This window comes from Perissodus microlepis, chromosome 3 (genome assembly GCF_051167445.1).
Source record: "Perissodus microlepis isolate ML-2025 ecotype Zambia chromosome 3, ASM5116744v1, whole genome shotgun sequence".
Classification (NCBI taxonomy): domain Eukaryota; kingdom Metazoa; phylum Chordata; class Actinopteri; order Cichliformes; family Cichlidae; genus Perissodus; species Perissodus microlepis.
In genome coordinates this window covers 5,542,717-5,563,131 of record NC_140463.1, presented here as the reverse complement: position 1 = coordinate 5,563,131, position 20,415 = coordinate 5,542,717, and the positions used below count along the sequence as shown (strand labels likewise).

The following is a 20,415-nucleotide window of genomic DNA, read 5'->3' as shown; positions in this document are numbered from 1 at the left end:
TTTTAGTAGTGGCAATTGATTAAACAATATTCATTTAATATTACATACTTGATTTAGAGCATTACACACTGATCACCTTAACCAATCTGGAAATCCTTGTAGCTGCAATGTTGTGTCTCCGCAGGGGACAGTTGGCTCCAGGAGATAGGCGGGAGTCAGTGCCTGTCCTCGGGAAGGAGAAAATGTTCTTTTGCTGTGTTAAATAAAACTGTCAACATTGATTGTATTGCACCTGTCGTACGCATGAGGGGGCGTTCTAATACCCTGATTTCATAAAACTATTGTGATGTGATTTTTGGGGTGAGATCTGATGCTGTCTGCGTACGGTGTCCATCTCCCACGCGTGTGATCATTAAAATCATCGTTTGACTCAACCCGGCCGGACCAGTGTTGTTATTGTGACTTTTCCTCTTGTATCCATCCCCAATATTTGAATCCGTAACAACGGGAATCCAAAGTTTTAATCATATTACGAAATCCTTTATTCTCCACAACACTCAGAGGGCACATGTCTTTGCAAATAAAAACAAGTACTGACTACGTTATTTTTGATGCACAAGTTGAAGTTGCTGGTAGTTTCAAAAAGTTAACTTCTTCAATTGTCCGTTGAATGGGATCACCTCGTTTCGTTTTAAAATTAGCATTTGACACTTCGTCGTTATGGTGTCTAGACACGTGTGTTCGTAAATTTGTTGTATTACCTGAATATTTGACTCTGGCGGTGCAGATTTTACGGGTGCGTTGCTCTTGCTCATAGTCTTTACTACCTTCTTTTATCCTAATTCCAAAATAAGTCCACATATCAGCTTTGAAAGCTGTTGGGGCCGGCTGTATCCTCTCCTCTTCAGTCATCAGTTAGCTAGCACAACTGGCCACACATCCACTGTTTTACTTCGTTGGTTTTGGCAAACTAGACGCTTCTACAGTTATCGCGAGACCTTGTTTTTCCGTCAATGTAAAGGCGGTAAAAACTGCAAACAAGTGGCTAGAGTTTGAATTGCAACATACAAAAGAAATACACAGTAAATGCATGTAATTTTTCAATTAAAAAAATCGATAACACTGATTTTGAATATCCATTCAGTATCATTACACGAAATATCACGATATTTCGATGTATCGCTATTTTCTTACATCCCTACATGCTATAAGTACGTATATAAACATAAATTTGCAGTCCGACTGAAATAGTCTCATGGGCCGTAATCGTATCCGGGGGGGTGGACGTGCCCCACCCCTGGCATAGACTCTCAAGCAACAGGCACTTTGCTCTACCTACCGTTTATTGAGGTTATAGTTAACCCTCTCAGGCTCAAATTAAGTTTTAGTTGCTATTGCACAACCAAGTCCTCCAGTGGTACTTCTGAGTAAAAAAAACTCATAAAATATGTATGTGGGGTAATCAGGTTGTTAGTTTTTAACTGTTGCAAATCTGCAACGCCTGCCTTGAGAGGGTTACTCTCAGGAAGAGTCTTCCTGAAGAACTCACTCTGCAGCCCCATAAACTAACTCCACCCCCACTGACCACTCAATATTTTTCATGCAGTACAGCCAAAACATGTCTCTTAAAGAAACGGTAACAGTGCAACAGAAACGGTGAACGTATCATAACAGAATCTCCTTATAGATCATTACACTGCCCCCCCAACAATAAGTTCCTCATCCTCGAGGGAACAACACAGTCTCAGAGGCAGTCTGCATCGCCTCCTTGGTCTTCTGAGTCCGTAGGTGAAAGAAATAGCTATAGGGATTTCAAGGGAAGAACTTGAAGGAGGGGAAGACCATTCCTGCTGAGTTGATCTGTGCAGGGGGTATGGGGGCTTGCACACATCCCTCATGAAAGGAACAAGAGAATGTCCTCTATAAGGGGCCGTTCAGTCTCTGTGCAGGACAACTTCCTCCCTCTAGGAGTCAACTGCACCCTGTAAACCACTTCCCCAACTTGTTCCAGGACACTGCAGGGCCCCAATTTGGTCACACATGCGACCTAACTTCTCAGTGGTGCGACTAAAAAAAAAATCTTAGGTCACACCGGTGCAACTAGCCGTTCGATAAAAAAAAAAAAAGTCTCCGCAACTCTGAAAGTCTCCATGTGGTCAACAACAGACACACATTATGCCCATATCCTGATCTAAACCAATCAGACATAGTTAGGGGCGGGACCTTTCTGATTGGCTGATATTCCTGTAGGCCTACAAGTGTGTACGTTTGAAAGTGTGGGTAGATAGAGAGAGGTGAGTAGCCTAGGCCCGATAGAAGTGGATGTAGCTTTGGGTAATGAGAAAATGTATACTTTACTAATCCCCATAGAGAAATTCCTCTCTGTGCTTGCCGCACAGGGAGGAGAGGGGCGGGGCTACACATGATTCTCTGGCTGGCTAGAGCAGCATCTAATAACCAGCTCGCGAAATAAAAACAAACCAACAAACACAAAAGCACCAGACATCATGTTTTTTCTAAATTCTATCACGCACATATACACTAAAAGTGAGGTGCGAGGGCCCTCGGTGCACCTGCTAGAACAGGCACATCCAAAGTCCGGCCCGCAGGTCAAATGCGGTCCGTATGCAAATTTCCACTGGCCCGCAGCCTCTGTCATAAAATCAATAATACGTGGCCTGTCAGCACTGTTGATCACAGTATAAAATACAGACTTACAATAACGCTATTTTATATTTCACCTGAAGTTGGCAGTAGACTTATAGCCACACTATCTAGGCGTGACCCTTGTGCTTATCCTTTTTAAGCCCATTTCTAAAATGGCAAGTGTAACTAAAAAAAGGAAAGCTGGCAGCGAGGGCTGTCACTTCCAGGATATGTGGAAATTGTTGTACTTTTTCACTGAAATACAAAACAACTGTCGGCCTAATCTGCCAAGAGACTGTGGCTATTTTCAAGAAATATTAACCCTTTAAGACCTACCATAGAACCAAGTCCGCCAGAGCTTATATTATATTTTTACATGCTGTAGTGCCATTTTTGGGAGCATTTCAAATTGCTATACATCAATACAACCCTTATAGCCCAAATTTTAATAATATGTATGCATTAAGTGCATAGTAATTACATAAATTGCAAAAAAGTGCAATAAACTACAAAAAAATTGAAAATCGTTTTTGTTTTTTTAACATATATTTCTAGTTAGAGAAATTTAAGAGGCTTATCACTCAAAACTGTAAATACAAAAAAGTTGCACAAAATAGTTTCCCACCTCATGATTTCCTGAGGTCAGATGGCCCAGGATGTGAGTGGGCCTTCCCAGACGCCTTAACGCCCACTCACATCCTGGGCCATCTGACCTCAGGAAATCACATGATAGGGTGGGGCTAGGTTTCACAATGAGCTCACCCAAAACCCTGGCTGATTGTGACCCACACCCGCTTTCACACCTTGGCTCATGTGATTAGTTAGAGGATCATCAGGGGGTCCTTTGTCCCTCTTTGGGGGGAAACTCCCACTGGGTTTAAATCTGGGACTCTCCACCATTTGACCTTAGAACTGAAGAAGCTTCTCGGATGAGAGGTGAAACGTCTTCATTTTTCTTTCCAAGCTCCTTAGACTACGATGACCTGGGTGACTGAGAACCTTCACAGACATTGCTCAATAATATAAATTTTTTGAGAGGAGTGGACAATGAAATGAACGTGAGTGAAGAGATACTTGACCCCCAGAGCCTTAAGAACCAAACAAGAGGATTTATTTGCTACTGTTTGTTCCGCTATAGATGACATGAAACTACCGTGGAATAAAGTCGCTGGTATTATTACGGATGGCACACCTGCCATGGCTGGGGAGAGAAATGGATTAACAACCCTAGTCTGTAACAAAGTCAGCAAAGAAGGAGGTAAAGCTATAAAACTCCACTGTATTATTCACCAACATGTACTCTGTGCTAAACATTTAAAATATGACCATGTTATGAAACTGGTGATTATTAATTATATTCGCTCCAAAGCCCTGTGCCACTGCCAGTTTAAACAGTTTCTACTCAACATCCAGGCTGAATATGGAGATGTGTATCATAAGGATGTGAGATGGCTCAGTCGGGGGGTCTGAACTGCAGCACTTCTACTCTCTTAGGGAGGAAATCGGACAATTCTTGGCAAAAAAGGGACAACCGATGCCAGAACTATCCGATCATGTTTGGCTGGCTGATTTGGGATTTTTAGTGGACATAACACAACATCTGAACCCGCTGAACACAAGCATTCAGGGGCAAAATGCAGTGGTAAGCCAACTGTATTCACCCATCAAAGCCTTTGGGACTAAACTGCTACTTTTCCAAAGATACCTGTCACAAACGCAGACCAATACCACACATTTCCCATTGCATCACGGTATGGTACGGCAGCTGCACCAAAGCAGATAGAGTGAGGCTTCAGAGTGTGGTCAAGACAGCACAAAAGATCATCGGCTGCCCTCTCCCCTCCCTGATGGACATTTATTCCTCCCGCTGCCTCACCAGAGCAGCAAACATTATCAAGGACAGCTCCCACCCTGGCTTCAACATGTTCAGCCTGCTTCCCTCAGGGAAGCGCTACAGGTGCATCAACACAAAAACCCACAGACTAAAAAACAGTTTCTTCCCCAAAGCGATAACCACCCTGAACTCACACATGCACAGATAACACAGCCCCCCCACTTCCCACTTCCTCTATGGACCACCACTGTGCAATACCAATTCTATGTGCAACAACTCAACTGTATATACATAACACTATTTATACCAATTCTATGTGCAACAACTCAACTGTATATACATAACACTATTTATACCAATTCTATGTGCAATAACTCAACTGTATATACATAACTCTATTTATACCAATTCCATGTGCAATAACTCAACTGTATATACATAACACTATTTATTACATATTACTTACGGCTTGTATATTGTACATTTTATATATATATATATGTTTTTCCCTATGTTAATACTGTCCATATGTACATAGCGCTGCAGAACTGTACCCCCCCCAGCATGTTTACACTGAGTAGGAGATGCTCTGTATCTCATTGTACAACTGTATAGTGACAATAAAGGCATTCTATTCTATTCTACAGGAAATAATCACCAGTTTTCCACAGACCAATGTCAGTGCGCAAATGAGGAGGTATGCAGCAGGCATCTCTTCTCTGGGTGAGTTTCAACAGCGCTTTTGGGATTTTGCAGCTCTACAATGCTTAGGACACTGCCTGTAATTCCAGGCTACATGTTTGGTCCTGCATCCAACCAGATCATGGAATATCGTGCACAGGGGAACAAAATGAAGCAGCAGTTTGCTGATTTCTGCCTTGTGACTTTTGTGTTTATCAGCCTAGTAGTTTGTAGGCTTTCTAACTGCTAAAGACTTCTGACAAGCTGTTATTCCAATTTAAAACTCTAATTGAGCCTCTCTTTTTTTCAGTTTTTTGTCTTAGATTGCCTGACTCAGCAGGTCGGGGAAAATGCAGTTTCTGAGTTTGCCAGCCCCATCCTACAGTAAACTAAAAACAATGAACTGTAAATAATACATTTAACAAAAAATGTTTTTATAAAATAAGCTGTGTTCTTGATGCAAAGATGTCAATTCTTATTTTTTAAAAATTATATTATTATTTAAATTATAAGATAAAGCCTCATGCTCAATATAATAGTGTGATATTTTTGATATGTTACATTGTAACATAATGTTTAGATTTGTTTACCCCAGCTCCTACCTTTGCATGCACGCATCAATATTATCTTCATACAACAATGTAATTATTTTAATTAAAATTCCGCGTGGTATTGTGTCTCTGTGTTTCTATAAATAACGAGCCAACATTTTCCTCACAACCCCAGCGATCAGCTCCACAGACCCTCAGTTTACCTGCATGCATCCTGTTAACCTGTCAGTTGTTTAACACCTGCTGATTCAGGAAACGCGCCTACTTTGCCTGGTGATAGCCACAGCTTAACGTGGGCAGCTGCTACTCAATATAACGTAATGTCGTTATATGCAGTGTCTACAGCATCATGTAGTATACCACCACCACAACCACCTAAACCAACTTAGAGCTCTGTTAGACAGTTTTTGCAGAAATTGAATTGTAAATAGTTGTTTTATGTATTTTATAATTTTTTAACATTTTATGTAGAGTGAATAAATAAAAGCATATTATATAATTTTTCATTTATTATATAAATAAAAAACACGTTTTTTTAACATTAGTAATTCATTTTATGCATAATTTTATATTGTTGTTAATAATAAATTGATTAAAGCAACAAAACAACCTGTATGGGAGCCGAAAGAGCCGGTTCTCTAAAAAGAGCCAAAACTCCCATCACTACTGTGAAGATAATAACCTTCAGCTACACCCTGCCCTCAGTTCACAATGAGATCCTCTCTTCGTATTTGTTATTAGAGCTGAACTGAAAACTTTTACATTAGTTTGTTGCTCCACTCTGTTATGGTCAGTGTAAAATTAAGCAGTAAAACAAGGACACACATAAAACCGTCTCTGTGGGCAATCGGGAGCCTGTCAGTGTTCAGGATACAGTCAGCTGTGGTTAATCTAGATGAACTGGTCCTTTAAACAGACCAGAGGCAGAGACAACAGCGTGTATCTGACAGGAAGTTTAACCACACAGTAATTAATGGATATGATCGCTGTTACCATGGTTTCATAGTCATTAATGTTCAGAGAGGTCTCACTCACTCTTTATGATAAACATCCATGGCAGAAATAATCAGTCTGTCAAACTGAGTCTGTGACAGCTCAGGAGATCCTGACCCCTCCTCTCTGTGCTCCAACTGATTTATACCTATAAATAATTAATAAAGTTTAATAAAGTGACTCTAATGAGATGTGTCCTCTCTCTTTATGTTACCTTTATCATACTTGTATCCCACTGATGAAACTAGCTGCTCATCTTAACTGATGTTTGGAGTTTATGTGAGGGTTTTAATTTGCTTTGTCTTGTTATCACTTGCAGATGTTAGTGTCAGTGGGATGCAGATTATATGCAAATGACATTCAAGACTCAGCAGAGAAGCCCCGCCTCTCAGCCCCTCTCACACACAGTAAAAGAAAACAGGATTTAAACTGAAAAGCAAAAAGTGAAAAAAGAAAACTGAGTAAACAAATCTGTTTAAGGCTATGATCTTTTTAATGCTTGTATTTTATCTTTCCCTTAGGTTAATTGCTGAATTCTAAATTGCCCTTAGGTCTGAGTGTGAACGGTTGTCTGTCTCTCTGTGTTAGTCCAGCGTCAGGCTGGTAACCTAGACAGGGTGTACCCTGCCTCTCTCCCTGTGGTAGCTGGGAAAGGATAAGCAGTCAAAGACTCATTGTTTTTTGCAGCATATCCAGCTGTGAGTGGAGAAACACTGCAGCTGTAGAACATGATAGAACATGGACCAGAAGGTTCTCAGTGGAACACATTTCTGACTGAGGATGGATCTTAACAGGGTAACACAGAAACATCAGCTGTGCCATGTAGGTAAGAATTACGAGAAAAAAGACCAGCTGATCCTTCTAAACAGAACTTTGCAGTCAATCCATCCAGTTTCGATGCAGATCATGGACATAAAGCAGCTCCAGGATGAAGAGTGTGAAAGAACTTCTTCCACTACAGTATTCATTACAGCACTGTGGCACTCCACAAACCCTCACACTGTCTCAATCCCTGTTTCCAGTTTGACTGAGAGAAGGCCTGAAGCTCAGCCAATCACAGGACAGGAAGTGATCAGGGTGAGGCTGCTTCATGCAGGTGTGAAACTATGAGGAAGCTGAACGCCTCCTCTTTCCTCAGAAGTGATCTGTGGCAGTCTGCCATCATGTTTGGCTGCTCACACTAAATGTGACTCACTGAAAAGTGCAGGATAAACAGGTTAGTTTGCTGTACTGTGATGGATTTAAAGTAAAGAACAGTGTGTGACTGATCCACAGTGGCTGTGGATTCATAGTCAAAGTTAGCTTACATCAAGTGTAGCAGAGATTCATTTGAATTTTAGTTGATGATGCTGAGATTCACTGACTGAATTCCACCTTCATACCAACTTTATACCATCTAGTAAACAGACAGAATAAACGGTGTACTGTCAGTGTAGAGAATGAAATCAGCCAGGACAACTCATGAAACATCTGCTCACATCTGGTTGAATTCAGTTTTGTACATCTACAAAGAGCACCAGGTCAGCTGATCACACCCTGCACACTAAGAAAATCTACTGGAGCTCTGAATAGAAATTATTGTAAGTTTGATTCTTTTCCCCACACTGAGACATTACAACCAGTTTTAAAGTTCCTCCACCTGCTGAATCCACTTTAACCACTGACTGTACACATTTTACTGTTTAGAGGCAAAGTCACCCTCTACAATGTAGCAACAAGAAATAGAAATATAGTTTTATTTTCTTTTGTTTTCTACTTATTCAAGCCGGGTATGATTAGAGTAAAAAAAATAAACTAAAGTTTGTTTCCCATCTACAAACATTATGTTATTATTATGTTAATAAAGCACGAGGTTCAGTTAGCTTTGCACAAACGTCCTCCAAAGAGCTGTTTTTACTTTCTTACTCTGATTACATTTCAGAGCCTCTACTTTTTGACTTTTACTTGAGTAAAGAAGTGGAAACAGTTCTTCAGCTTTACTGGAGTATTTCTAATAGTAGTATTTGTAGTTGTACTTAAGTACTGAATGTCTGTACTTTGCCAACTCTCCTCATCTCCTGATGTGTTTACCTGTCCAAGTGAGTAACCCTCACACTCATGTTTTTCAACCTTCACCTGCTTCTTATTACACTTAATGGTCTGGTCTGTGTTTGATGTGAGACTCACTTATATATTTTTATTGTTTTAATTCACAGCTCAGACTGTTCTGTTAAATTAAACCAATCGTTTCCTCCTCTTGCTGTCAGTGTGGTAACTGAACATGAACTCTGATCTCTGAGCAGCACAGACTGAATAGACTAAGTGCACCTTAGCATATGCTACTTCCGGCGGGGAAACTCCCGTAGGAGTGCTTTGTTTCCGGTGTGATATTCGCGTCTTTAAAAAGTCAACCAAATGAATGAATCAAGCAGCAATTTACATTTCTCAAGATGTCTTGGGCATTTGCCAAATATATCTGTAGATGATGTTGGTGGACTTGTCGATATTTTTCCCTCGCACCTCAGAGCAAAAGAGAGAAGGGATTGAAATTTCTCAGTATAGAGTTCCCTCGTTTATCGCGGATGTTATGTTTTAAAAATAACCAGCGATAGGTGAAATCTGCGAAGTAGCCAGCTTTATTTTTTACAATTATTTTAGATGTTTTAAGGCTGTAAAACCCGTCACTACACACTTTATACACTTTTCTCAGACAGGCATGAACATCTTCACACTTTTCTCTCTTGTTCAAGTTCAAACCTTCATAAACAAAGAGAAAAGTCCATTATAGAATGAAACCAAAGATCAAAACCTGTTTTCAGTCCCAAACATTTATTTGAGAAATAAACCTACAGCATATTTGTTTTTCTATAAATTATAATGACAGATTTTAGAACTAATGAATTTAACTTTAAGATTAATTGCTTAATTTAAGCTTAATGCACCTTATAATCCGGTGCGCAGTATGGTTAAAAAAAATATGGTAACGTCTACCTTCCTTTAGCATGTCCAGAAGTCCGACTTTTTGTGCGATGGTTAGGATCTTCCTCTGCCTTTTGGGTGCTACCGCAGGTGCTTTTGACGGTGCAAAATGTTTCGTCGATATTGTTGTTTGTTGGGGAGAAAACTTACAAACATACAGTACAGCAGTCACACTGCTAGTGATCGATGTAGCGATTCTGTACTGTACAGGAGAGCACGGCACGGCACGGAGGAGATCGACATTGTGTTCTGCGTCCCAATCTACAGCCAATCGGGACGCAGAACACAATGCACTTTAAAAAAAACAAAAAAAACAGAACAAAAAGCATGCAAAATTGCACTGAAAGAATCTGCGAAACAGCGAGGCTGCAAAAGGTGAACCGCGTTATAGCGAGGGACCACTGTAATTATGAAGGTAAGTCACAACATACCCTTCGTAAATACTAACATATAGAGACCCTTACCCGCAATCACTCATGTATGTTTTTATATCCTGTGGCTTTTTTTCACGGTTTGTTGACATGCTGTGTAGGTGTGTTCTTGACTAGCTGATATCGACATAACGGGGGAAACATCTGGCTTTGACTATTGTTCACCTGTAGTTTGAATGCTGAACATTTGCCTGTTTAAATCATAAGAACTATTCACTATACAGAGATGTGCTTCTGAATGTGGACGATGTGTCTTCTGATTTTGTAATGCAGTTTGATCTACACTCTTCAAACGTCAAAACTGATCATTTTATTTATTTTATTTTTTTATGACACAGCAATGGTGAGTGTTCCCACCTTCTGCTCTTTGTAACCTAACGTGATCTTTCCGTTTTTGTATTTTGGACATGATTTTTGAGTCCACCTTCACGTACTCTACATCCAGTCTTAAAACAGGAGGTTAGCATTTTCTCGTGCACAGGGTCTATAGTGTTTGTGTTATTCGTGATAGTTATGGCTACAGTGGCTAATTAGTCTGGCTGTAACCATCAGAGTTTAAGAAGCTGGGAGCGACACCGTGCCATACCTTAATTCTGGCTGCTGACACGCACTCAAATAAGGATCCTGCCATCTTAGACGTGGGTTTAAGAACCATTTCCCATAAATGCCATATCATCTTTCCATTTAGTCATTGTTTTAGGTGAAGTGTCACTTACTTGACTATTCTGTTGGTCAAGCCCAAATACAGCAGATCTCTACAAGGAGTTAAGTTTGTTCAACAGAGTATGTCTTATTAAGTGATGTATTGTGAATTTTCCAATATTGTCCTAACAAAAATGAGGACCCTTTTTTTCTGGACATTGGCCTGTTTAAATCATAAGAACTGTCACTATACAGAGATGTGCTTCTGAATGTGGACAATGTGTCTTCTCCATGCTTATGTTGAGTGATGTAAACAAACAATCGATCTACGGCACTTCAAACATCAAAATTGACCATTAGATTTTTTATGACACAGCCATGATGAGTGTTCCCACAGTCTGCTCTTTGTAACCTAACGTAATCTTTCCGTTTTCGTATTTTGGACATGATTTTTTAGTCCACCTTCGCAGTAGCAATTGACTGCAAAATAAAGCTACCGGAAATGTACAACCTTCCATCCGGTCTAAAAACAGGAAGTTACGATTTTCTTGTGCACAGGGTCTATTCCAGGTAACAAATTATTTTCATAAACAGCGCTAAACACACACCTGTGCTGTTTTTAGCGCGGAGAAGCGGAGCTCAGAGGGCTGAATGAGCTCGGCTCAGACCGGAAACAGCGCAGACACGAGGCTACTTTAGCATGGTTAGCTAGCTCTGCCATACCGGAAGTGTCCAATCTGTGACTACAAAGTCCACAGTCTGTTAGTCTGGTCTGTTTCTAACCTTCCCTCATACTTTTACTATTAAAGCCTCATCATTAAATCTGTATTTCCAACACTGTGTGAATTTCCATGACGTCAGAGGCGCGAGCTGCGCCTGAGTGTAGCACTTCTGCTCACAGAGGACTGTCTGCGGAGCTGCTGCAGGTTAAACAGAGACTTTCTTACCGTTCATGAGGAGCAGGAACACCACCAGCGTCTTCATCCTCCTTTAAAAACAACTCAAACCGACACAAAGTCCCGTTAAATCCTCTGCTGACCCAACGAACCCACAGCTGGACACTGCAGCTCACAAACACGCCCACGCACAAAGTTTACTTTCTGTTTAACAGGAAGTCTCCGTGTGTCGCAGATATCAGATAATAAAATGTGTGTGAAGTAGATTTGAAATGAAACGTATAAATGTGGCACATGAACACAAACAGCTGGATCATTGTGGTCTGACAGGCCTGTTAAAGAAAGTCTGAGGCTCAGTGATGTTTGTGTGAATAGTTCATGGAGCTGTGGATCACCTTCATGCAGGAAGTGAACTTTGTTATGGTGAAATTATAAAAGCGTTTCTATTTAAAATATGCTTTATAAAAAATGATTATTATACTTATTATTATATTATATTATTATAATTCAAAGCTTCAGCCTTTATGTTGGTGAGAGATTTAAACTGAACACATCCTGTTAAAATCTGATTCATGTGGCAGTAACAAGATCTGCCACAGATTAATAATAACTAAATATTTATTAATTAGATACATAAACATAATGAGAGTTATGGCATAGCCTTAACAAATTACACTAATATCATAACCTGTCATTAACTTTCATTTAAGTCATAACCTTCATAAATCTGAGATCTGACATAACCTTGGAAGCTTGGAAATAAAGAAAAGCATCTGGACTTCTTGAAGTTGCTTGACTATTTCTGGAGTTCTGACACTGATGTGTGAAACAGTCCAAATAAGAAGCATTAAAGAGGGCAGCAGCCGCTCTGACCTGTGTGTCCGTGTTAGGGCTGCCACAAACGATTATTTTGATAGTCGACTAGTCACCGATTATTTTTGCGATTAGTCGACTAATCAGATCATGCATCCACTGAACGTAAAACGTACAGCTTATTGCACCAGCATGCTTACAGCTTTACGTGTTTAAGGTATGTGCTAACTAAAAATAAAGACAAGATGATAGTTTATTAAATTTTAATGAAATTTGTACATTGTTTCGGTGGAGTTTAATAAACTCAGTCTCGTCTGCTCCTTGCTATCTAAAATATAACAGGACATCGGAGTATATTCTCGAGCATCTCACACTTCTGATAATCAGTTGTCTGCTTGACGTTTATTCAGCTGTGTAAAAACTATAACTTTCATCTCAGCCAAACCGATTTACTCAGGAACAAATAAAATACTGAAAAAAGCCAAACAATAACATTTTTAAGTTATCTAAGTGACTTATATATCATGTTTAACCTGAGTAGCGAAAGACGGCGGTGGGTTTGAAAACGATTTGCCGGGAGTCCGGTGTTCTCACGGGCTCTAGTTAGCCTTGCCCCCAGCTAGCTATCGAGCCGGTGGGTAACAAACGTCTCCGAAAACGTCGGAGCGCTTTTGAAAATATGTGGTGTCTTGATAAACTGGGAATATATTTGAAGTTTACACAGCAACATTCCCGCCTGAAAATATCTTAAACGTTTATTTTGTGACCCAGAAAGAATAATACAAGTAACATTAAAACTAACTAGCTGCCGCCATTGTTGGAAACTGAGCAGGGCCGCGATGGGTCACGCTATGAATTCTGGGACACAGCTTCTTCTTCTTCGGGGTTTAACGGCAGCTGGCATCCTTGTGCATGCAGTGCTGCCATCTTCTGTTTCAGTCCGTTATTACACTCTTAAATCCTACTACTTATTCCTGCGTCTTTTGAGATCTTACAAAGCTTCAAACGACGTGTCGACTATTAAATTAGTTGTCGACGATTTTGATAGTCGACGTAATCGTGACTAGTCGACTAATCGTGGCAGTCCTAGTCCATGTCAAACTCCACAACCCACAGTGGGGCTTGAAATTAAAGAAAAAGTTTGCTATCCTGTGATCTCATTCTGTGTTTAAGGGTCACTTTTGAATCTTTATATCTGTTTGAAATCATGCTTCAGCTGCACATTGATGTGGCCTCACAGCCATCTTCTAGCACTGATGTTAAATACTTCTACACAATTCTTTCTCCATGAGGATTATTGTGATTTCTGTCCTGATCTTTGGTGTCACTGTAGATCATCCATGAGAGGACCTCCTGCAAAACTGAAGGAAGGAGAATGTTGTTCAGAAAAACTGCTGCTTTTTAGAGTTACAGAAAATAAGTTTTCCAAACATGGACCATCAGGTGCAGATTTGTAAGCACTCTGCTTATGATAAAGAACTTTTTTAAATGTAGAAGTTGAAGTTTTGTTTGATGTCTGAGTTTCCATTTTACACTACTTACTACATACTTTTACTATATTTAAGCAGTAAAAGTCTCAGTGATATAAGCAAGCTAAGTAACAGAGGCCAAATCTTTAAATACACATATTAATGATGTAATGAAACATTGATCATCTGTGATTAATTTTATTTTATTTAACTGTTCATTTTATCATCCTTAAGCCTCACATGTGACATCAGATAAACTATATACAGTGTGTTTGAATGGCAGAGATGCAGAAATGTGCGTATGTAGCACAGAGCCTGAATGTGCAGCTTAAAGCCATTTATGGTCTAAGGAGCTTGGAAAGAAAATCGTCTGGACTTTCAGACGCTTTTCTTTCCAAGCTCGTTAGACTACGATGACCTGGATGACTGAGAGCCTTCACAGACATAAAACCATTTATAATTATAATGAATAATGATGAATACAATTCTTACTTGTTTAAACAAAATCAGACATTTTTGACCTTTAACTGTATTTTCATGTTTTTCCCTGCAGATAAGTAGGGTAAAACTCCTCTGAGAGCTTACCACAACACCGACTTATTAGATAAAGATAACACAAATAAACACAAAATGCGGTTTCCAAATGAAGGTATTTATTATTAAGGGAGAAATAATCCAAACCTACACGGCCCTGTGTGAAAAGTGATCGCCCCCTAAACTTAATACCTGGTTGGGGGACCCTTACCAACAACAACTGCAATCAGGCGTTTGTGATAACTGAGTGTTTTACAGAGGAATTTTGGCCCACTCATCTTTGGAGAGTTGGAGGCTTTTCAGGGATAAACCACCTTTTTAAGGTCACCCCACAGCATTTCAGTTGTATTCAACTGGACCAAATTTAGCAAGAACAATCAGTCATCCTGGGAAAGCACAGGAAAAACCGGATACACGTTCCTGATTGGGCATACAGTGTATCTGAAATCCATCCTTAGAATCACATCATAAACTCTGTCCTGTTGGGAAATGTTGCTTAAAGATGAGGAGAAAGAAAAGCTGTGGATGTCTAAAGGTCTGCAGAGGACACGCAGGAAGAAAAATCCACTTTAGAAGCAGTTTTTACTGCAGAGAAGCAGAGACAGTGAATGCAGCAGGATCCCTCCTTCATCAATGTTCACAAATATCAGAGAAATGATCTGTGAAACAATGTGATCTGTTTATTGATCAATATAAATGATTGGATGAACAGCAGTGTGGTTGGAGGAGAAATAGAACTACGACTGATGCGGTGATGGAGACGGTTGGAGGAATAAGAGAAGCCGTTGAAAATGATGAGTGTTGTTGTTTTTCTATTGATCTACAGAAAGCTTTGATCCCATCGATCACAGTCAGTTATTGACCACAGTGGAGAAGTGTGGGATCAGCCGTTTGGAAAATACACGACAATGTGAGCAGATTAACGACACTGTGTCAGGATTTAGAGAGGTCACATGTGCTAGCCCGGGACCTCTGATTGGTCCACAGCTTTTTCTGCTTTATATTCATGATGTTTGTGATGTTGCTGGTTTGTTCACATGTGTTATTTCTGCAGATGATCCAAATTGATTTTGTGTGCAATCTACATCAAACATTAAATTCACTCAGGAAATAAATATCTGTTCAATATCAGTTCAAAGAGCACAAACCAAACCCTGTGGTTCAGAACAATCAATTACTCACAGTGACACAGAGTGGGAAATCCACAGTGTTGAAAAGCTTCACCAAGCTTGTCACATGTTTACTCCGTGTTTCTATCTAATGGAAGGCCCAACACATCCGTCCCATCTACCAGGTTTCATTTGTATTATAGTTCTTCGGGATTCAGACCAGCACAAGAAGGGCCCTGGACTCACTGGAGCTTTTTCATTTTATTTCCTGTTTTAATTTTTCTGACAAACTGTGAAAATATGTTTATTTAATCTCTGTCTATAATTTCATCATTAAAACTTAACCTGGTAAAAATCTCAGGTTCACATAATTCTGAGCCACAACACTTATGATCCCTGCACAAGCTTATTTCTAATCCTCCAAAAGCAGTGTTCAAATCCCTGAAAGCAGATCTGTGGGATGAAGTACAGCCAGCCAATCCCAGGACAGGAAGTGATCAGCTGACACAGTATTTTGAAGGTTGAGCTGTCAGGGTGTGAAACTATGAGGAAGCTGAACGCCTCCTCTTTCCTCAGAAGTGATCTGTGGCAGTCTGCCATCATGGCTGCACACACTAATGCCGTGTCCGAATTCAGGGGAAGGATGCTCCAAAGGACACTACCTACATCACGTCCTGGCAAAAATCTCAGGTTCACATAAATCTGAGCCGCACCCCTTATGATCCCTGCACAAGCTTATTTCTAATCCTTCGAAAGGACACTACCTACGTGTAGATAGTGTCCTTAGTAGTAATGTCCTTCAACTGACAGGTTGTCAGGAAGTGAGCGGCTGTGGACAGCCTTTTTTTAAATAGAAACTTTATTGAACAAACAGTGAGTATACAACATAACAGGTGGGCTGTGGATAGCTTTCTAGCCTTTGTTCAAGTCTGCCCTTACTTCCTCTACTTTGTTTTTCCAGTCGCTAACGCCATAGCGCGAAAACTTTAAAATGGACTGTGACAAAGTGGGTAAGAAGACCATTTGTCTATATTCTTAACATTCTTGTTTTGATTTAACCATATTTCACATGTAATCTGCAATAGGCAAACATCTACTATCCCGGGTTTGTTTATGTTTTGCACTTTTACAGATTATATAATATAACATCTTGGTTTAAATCAATTCCTACAAGTTTGTTAAGTTAACATGTTCTTTATTTCAACTGTTAATTTGTATTGTTTAGAACTTACCTTACCTACCTGTCTTCCAGAAACAAAAGGAGGAAATGTAGTTTTACTTCCTGCTTTATACCTTCTGGGTTCATCTGAGGTCACAGGAAGAGACCAAGTGCAGAAGGGGAAGAACTCTTATAATTTAATAAAGTTGATTTTAGAGGGTTTATGAAGAAATAGATTTTTGTTGTAATATGTATTGATTACACCACAGAGTTTATGTTGCCAGTAAAGAGGAGTAGTAGAGGTTTGAATATAATCATGTTCATCTTACCTACCTACTGAATGGAATAGTCCAGAGGAGAAATTGTTTGGTTAAGTGGACTATTTAAACAGAAGAACTCAGGTGTTTCGGGCAAAAAGGTTCAGGTCAGTGTAGCTCTGTGCAGTTTGACCTTAATTTCTGTTGATTTAAGTTCAGTTATGTTTATTTGAACTGAGTTAATTATAGAGTTGAGTTTCTTATTTGTTTCTTTGTAAATATTGTTTGGGTCACAAAATGGTGAATAAATCACTTGCTACACTGGACAGCATCAGTCTCCTGCACTTCTTTGACCGCTTAAGTCAAGTCCTACCACATGGACCCAGAAATGTCGCTCCGTTTTCTTGTACATTTTTAATTCTTGATGAGCTAAAAAAACCTTATCGTCGTTGCCCACATGTTTTGTACCTTAGGCTCATCAGAGACAATCATATCCAGGTAAAATAATTTCCTTTAATCTACACGCATTTAGGAATTACAGTGAACCCCGTTTCACGAAAAATTCAAGTTATGAAGGCACTGAACGGCAATATTTCTGCCCGTGTTACGGCAACATGCCCTAGTAATGAAATCCGCTGTCTCTGATTGGCTGAGCCTACAATGCCCACAATGCCTTCCGAATCATGTGACAACCCCTTGGCTTCCGTACTTGCGCTTCGCTGTTCCACTTGAACGACGTATTGTTGTTCTAGTTAGCAATTAGCCTATAGCCTATCGTTCAGCATCAGCTCACTCAAAACGCGCAATGGGTGCTTCGACTTGTGAAAATTTTCGACTTACGAAAGACCCTCGGGAACGGATTAATTTCGTAAGTCGGGGTTCCACTGTACCTAGCTAATCACATGGATAATTGAATTCCAGATTAACTGGCGTTGCAGATCAACTGGCATCGGTCGAACAGATGTGTGGTAGACTTGCTTTTCAGGAGCCGCTACGACAAAACAGGAAATAAACACCAAATATTCCATGTGTGATATTTTTGAGGTTTCCTCAAACACACTCCATCAGTCTTGTGGCTCTTGAACAACAAAATGTTTAAAAACGTTGAGAGTTTACCTGGTGATATTCCCATGCAGGAGGCGATCGCGAAAAAAGCAAACAATTAACACCACGCCGATGCTGTTCACAGGACAGCAAGAGTAAACGATCGGGAGAATCTTGTCTTCGTTATCGTTCCCCTCGCACGTTTTATTTCTCCAATTTCAGCGCTTTTGCTGCACAACTAAAGCGTGCAGTTTACTTTGTGTGCACTCAAATAGAGTCGAGTCAACTAGCGCCACCTGTGGCCATAGACTACAGGCAGATTAACTCTTGAAACACATCTGCACCACGTTTGAATTTGTTTCATGCACAATATATTTGGAACTTTCTATTTTTTCTGTTTTTGTGTCTTGCAAATAAAACTTTAAAGTAAATGAAATTGTATTATATATTTCTTTTTGGCCTACATCAGTAAGAAATGCCAAATTATATACACAAAGTTATAGAAATCCCCACTCATTCATGATGATTTCAGTATTTCTTCCCATGACAAAGAAATACGTCTCGAACAAATATATGACACATTCATATTTCACTAGTGTTGTAACATCACATCCTGTAAGCATAGTCTGCCTGTGTCTTTTCTCTGGAAATGAACATTTCCAGCCAATATAAGTAATTCATGGCTGGAGAGAGTTGATAGTCATATACAGTCTGTATAAGTGTGGTTAATATAATAAACATTTGTAAGGAGATGATTAGTAATAAACAGAGCCAGTGAGAGTGAGTGGAAGGAAGTGAGTGACTCAAGTGTGTCAGTTGGTTTGTCGTCTGTTTTTGAGTTTTGGGGGAGAGCAAGAATTTTTAAAGCTAAGTTAGGAATATTTATAATGTAATTTCCAAAACTTGCATATGATCTTCAAGTTGTAGTAGATCTGCTATCACACAGCAGCTGGAGCAGTCTCAAAAGGAGGTTAGTTCACTACTGCCATCTGTGGCCAAGTGCCATAGCCTACTACTAGATTAACTTGTGACACAGCCGCAGTAGAGGCTGAGTGGCTGCACTTACATCTGGTGCATTCAAATCGACCCACAAACACGTTGAAAGAAGCAATGCCAGCAATGTGGGTTGTCAAGGCTAAAACCAATCATTAAGCAAAGTTAATTAAACAGTGTGTGAAAACCTTGTGAAGACTTACAGAAAACATTTGATGTCTGTCATTGCCAACAAAGGGTATATAACAAAGTATTTTGATGAACTTTTGTTATTGACCAAATCATTTTGTCTCTCATAGTTGAGGTACACCTATGATTAAAAGTCTCATCTTTTTAACGTGCACAGTTGGTGGCTGACTAAATACCTTTTTGCCCCACTGTAAGTTGGAGCCCCCAGGTGTTGAGAGGCAGGAAGGGCTAAATGTATATTTCTTATTTGCATACTCAGGCTTTTAATGATTAAAAGAAACACTGGATGATGTTTAAAAGGTAAAATGTCTGTGTTCATTTGGTGCTCCTAAGGGGGCAGGCTGATGGTCTATAACACCCAGTAACTGACCAAAGGAGGGCAACAGCTGATTTAGCACTGACTTGAGCACAGGACTCCAGTTAAGAGGGAAAAGCTGAAAGACTGAGCATCACACTGCAGGGGAAGCTGTGGGACAGCAGGCTGAATGAAACCTCTCACAGTCAGTCAGGCTCTGTGGGAGCTGCTGACAGCTTCCTCTCCAGCATCAGGCTAACAGTCAGCCGCTGCCTGAGCCTGCAGACCGGTCAACACTTCAACGCTCAGAAGTCGGTGGATATGTTCCCAACAGTCAGGTCTATCCATGCCTGCTCTCACGCAGGGAACTCCAGGCTTTGTGTAAAAGACGGAGGCAGTGTTTCCTTAGCGTTGCAGTAACTGCACCTCTAAATAAACAAGCCCAATCTGGTGAGAGATGGATGGGTTTCTGGTCTCCAACACAACAATGTTCATGCTGTAGCCACACGTTACTGCTGCGTCAGCGTCCCCTCGCTTCCCTCTCGCCAGTTTCAAAACACCAGGCTGGAGGCTTTAAGATGGGACTGTGTGAGTCACTGGAGGCTTCATCCATCTTCTACATACAGCCTGTGCTCCTTGTTTTCATCTCAAATGTGCTCTTACTCCAGAGCTCCTCAGACAGTGCACACACACACATGAAGACCAGGCTGTGTCACAAAGTTTACACGTTTGATCCGACTGTGTGAGGAACACAACATGTGAAGCTTCAGCTTCTCTGTGTTTAAACACACTCACAGGCAGCCATGTGACTACCAAGCTTCAGCCAATCAGAACAAACTGGAGCAAAGTTCAACATGTTAGAAGTTAGTTTGTGCCCAGTGTGCATGTTTCATGAGTGCTGTGATAACTCTGTGTGTGCGTTTATTGAAATGGCTTTAAGATGCTTTGTTTCACTTTATTGGCAGCAGTGTTGTGACTGCA

The 20,415-nt window shown here is 40.2% G+C and overlaps 1 protein-coding gene across 1 annotated transcript in view; it reads right to left on the bottom strand.

The window, feature by feature from the left end:
• Nucleotides 1–11,934, bottom strand: part of LOC146389570 (uncharacterized) — a 38,136-nt gene extending 26,202 nt beyond the window's left edge. The window contains exon 1 of the mRNA XM_084910742.1: nucleotides 11,624–11,934. Within this exon, the coding sequence (XP_084766868.1) occupies nucleotides 11,624–11,660 (37 nt within the window). The 5' untranslated portion in view covers nucleotides 11,661–11,934. The remainder of the gene's footprint in view (nucleotides 1–11,623) is intronic.
• Between the last annotated feature and the right edge of the window lie 8,481 nt (nucleotides 11,935–20,415).